This window comes from Arachis duranensis, chromosome 6, assembly GCF_000817695.3.
Source record: "Arachis duranensis cultivar V14167 chromosome 6, aradu.V14167.gnm2.J7QH, whole genome shotgun sequence".
NCBI classification, from domain to species: domain Eukaryota; kingdom Viridiplantae; phylum Streptophyta; class Magnoliopsida; order Fabales; family Fabaceae; genus Arachis; species Arachis duranensis.
In genome coordinates this window covers 106906558-106909722 of record NC_029777.3, presented here as the reverse complement: position 1 = coordinate 106909722, position 3165 = coordinate 106906558, and the positions used below count along the sequence as shown (strand labels likewise).

At 29.6% G+C, this 3165-nt stretch overlaps 1 protein-coding gene across 1 annotated transcript in view; it reads right to left on the bottom strand.

Moving 5' to 3' along the window:
- The window catches only part of LOC107495465 (serine/threonine-protein kinase STY13-like), an 11907-nt gene extending 9508 nt beyond the window's left edge, over nt 1–2399 (bottom strand). Inside the window, exon 1 of the mRNA XM_016116613.3 lies at nt 2103–2399. Within this exon, the coding sequence (XP_015972099.1) occupies nt 2103–2399 (297 nt within the window). The remainder of the gene's footprint in view (nt 1–2102) is intronic.
- Nucleotides 2400–3165: the final 766 nt, after the last annotated feature.

Sequence of the window (3165 nt, the reverse complement as noted above, 5' to 3'; positions counted from 1 at the left end):
CAGAAAATAAAATAAAAAGAAAAAGGACGAGAAAATTAAAAAGTAAAATAAAGGAGTATAAAAGGGAATTAAATAATCTTCAGTTCGAAATTAATGACCTTATAATAAAAAGGATAGAAATAAGAATAAATATAAACAAGTTGGAGCTAAACTTAAAAAATTTATAAATGCCTGGAAAACCATATTATGACTTAAAAGAATTAAAGCTGTTAAAAGAAAAAATGGAGAATGAAGTTGAAAAATTAAAAAGATATTTAGAAACAACAGAAAGTGTAGAAATAAAAGAGGTTTTTGAGGATTTGAAAAATTATATTAAAGAAAAAGACAAACAGATAAAAGATTTTATATACAATAATCAAAGCAAAAAAGAATATTATAAACTAAAACAAGATTGAAAAACTATAAAAATGAAATCAGAATTAGTAATAGTAGAAATGCTCAATACTTTTGACTATAAAATACCACCAACCAAATCTATACAAATCATAAATTTATTCGAAGCAAAATATGGAGAGTTAATAATTTTGAAAAAGAAATTACATCTAAAAATTGGTATCAGAGCCAAGTTAACGATTAAGGGTAACACTTTCTCTTTAAGCAACACTTTTAATGACATGCTTTTAAATCAATAAAAGACAAAAATCTGTAAATCTGTACAAAAGTACATCTGCACAGTAGATGGACCCAATAATTGTACTTCTTTTGTTTTTGGTCAGGGACCCAGGCCACCAACCTGGCCCAGACCCAAAATTGAAGCCCTATTCGTAAGGTCCAAGGACAAGGAGCATTAAAGAGTGTTAAAGTTTGAACTTAATGGGCTTAGTGCTAGTCTATTTATAAAGACCCACAAGGAACATTATACCTTTGCTTTCTCTTTTTGTTGGGTTATAACTTAATTCTAAATTTAACACGAGAAATCAAACTTGACCCAATATACCAAAGGTAAGGGTGTTATTGGATCGATTTGGTTTAGTTTTGGACAAAAAATCAATTGAATCGATCTATTCAATTTTTACAGAATATCAATTAATTGGTTTGTTGTGTGTACAACAATCGAACCGAATTGAACCGAATTAAAAGCAGTTTGGTTCGGTCGATTTTTTTTGTTTTTAAATACTAACTAACAGAAAATTAATCCCAATAAAATGATGTTTAAAACAATCAATAAACTGAAATAACATTACATTACATTCAAATTCAACACGATTTAAACTCATTTCAACAACTAAACATAAAACAAACACATTTGTTAAATCTAAAATTTTTATTTTAATGCATTACTAAGCCACTTTTCGGTTTGGTTCGGTTTCTGCCGAACCAACCAAAAACCGAACCGATCAATTTAATTCAGAAAAAACAAAAAAAATCGATTTTTTTCTATTCGGTTGCTGTAAATTTCGACTTGGTTTTGCGGTAAATTTCGGTACGGTTTAATAATTTACACCCCTACCCAAAGGTCGAAAACCGACCTGTCGACCATGCTTTCCACTATAATTTTTCTTTTAAAAAAATATTTTTTATGAAATTAATCAAAATAAAAAATTTATAACTTGATAATCAATTAATTATAAAAAAATTTCATAAATCCTTACGTCTAAAAAATTTGATTTAAAATATAAAAAAGCTTAAGTATTTTTGTTTTTATGTAAAAAAAAACTGTCGTGTCAAATCCTGTAAATTAAATGGGATAAATTTGACGGGTTATTCTTTTTAGACTCAATTTTAAAGTCTTGACTCGCTTTTTTGACAGGTTAAATATTAAATAAAAAAGATACACACAATTTAAAAATATAGGAGACAAAATTAAAATAAATCAAATATTAAGAGTACTTTAATTTTTTTAAACAAAATTGGCAAAAAATAATATACCCTGCCCTATTATATTCGATGTTGGGAAAGTCTAGGGGCCAGCAATTCTATTGAAGTTTAGCCAGCATGTAACCAGCAGAGAAAAGTGAGCCATTGGATGAAATCTCACACGAATCTCACACCATCAAATCATCATTGATGGCTAGTTGATGGCTAACAATCACAAAAGTTGCTGGCCCCCTAGCATTACTCTTCGATGTTAAATGAAATCAAATACGAGTTGATAAGTATACCTTAGATTCGAGTGTTTGGTGATTTTGTTGTGAGGTTGAGGCTATGGATCCATTATTAGTAGTAGAAGTAGCATTATTCTTGATCTTGACATTATTATTATTATTATTGGTGAATCCTCGGCAACAACCAGAAGGTAAAGCAGGGCTTGGTGGCTCTACATACTTCTTTTTATTATTATTCTTATTATTACAAGAACTTGCCTTGGATGATGATGATACTGGTGATTCCCTAGGGGATAATGCTCCTTTCTCTTTCTCATCAATTTGAGGGCTCTTCTTCAAGCTCATCATCATCATGATGATCTCTCTATATGAAGTCATAAGGTGTCACTTATATATATTCATGTGGCAATTATTGTTTGTTTTGCATCACAATTTGGACGGATTTTGCGATGAACATGCATTATTTTATATAAAGAGTTTATTTATTCATTTATTTTTACCTTTGTTAGTTTGGTTGCTTAGCTTTCATGTATGTGCCTTGTTTTGTTTTGTTTTATAAGGCGAAACTGTGGAAAGTGATCAAGATCCAGCAATGGTTTAGGAATAAGCAAGGGAATAAATGCAAGAGTATATATATATAGATCATAGAACAAGAAATTCCAAGAATTAAAATCGTTGCTATCTATAATAAATGTTATGGCTTCTATCACTATAATGGGACAAAAGTTTCAAGGTGATGGCTCACAATTTGAGCGGACTTTACTACAAATTAAATCTTCTTATCTTCTATTCTTTGCTTTTGTTTTGTTTTGGTTTGTTTTGTTTGTTGGCGAAAACTCAAGCGCAGTCGACCTCACGTGAAGTTGATAGTTGAAAGTCGTTAGATAAAAATTTAGTCAAATCAATCAAATCATCTAACGCCTCTTAGCTATCAATTTTACGTGAAGTCGACTACAGGTAATTTTCTATCTTGTTTGCATTTCATTTTTATCCATTAGTTTGGCAAGTAGCTAGGCACCTATTACGTTTTTTTGTTATTCATTTGTAATTTACTTACTTGAAGTTTGCATTTTGTAGTTGAGTCTCTTAAATTTTTATTTGAATCTTTTTGAGAGTTTAA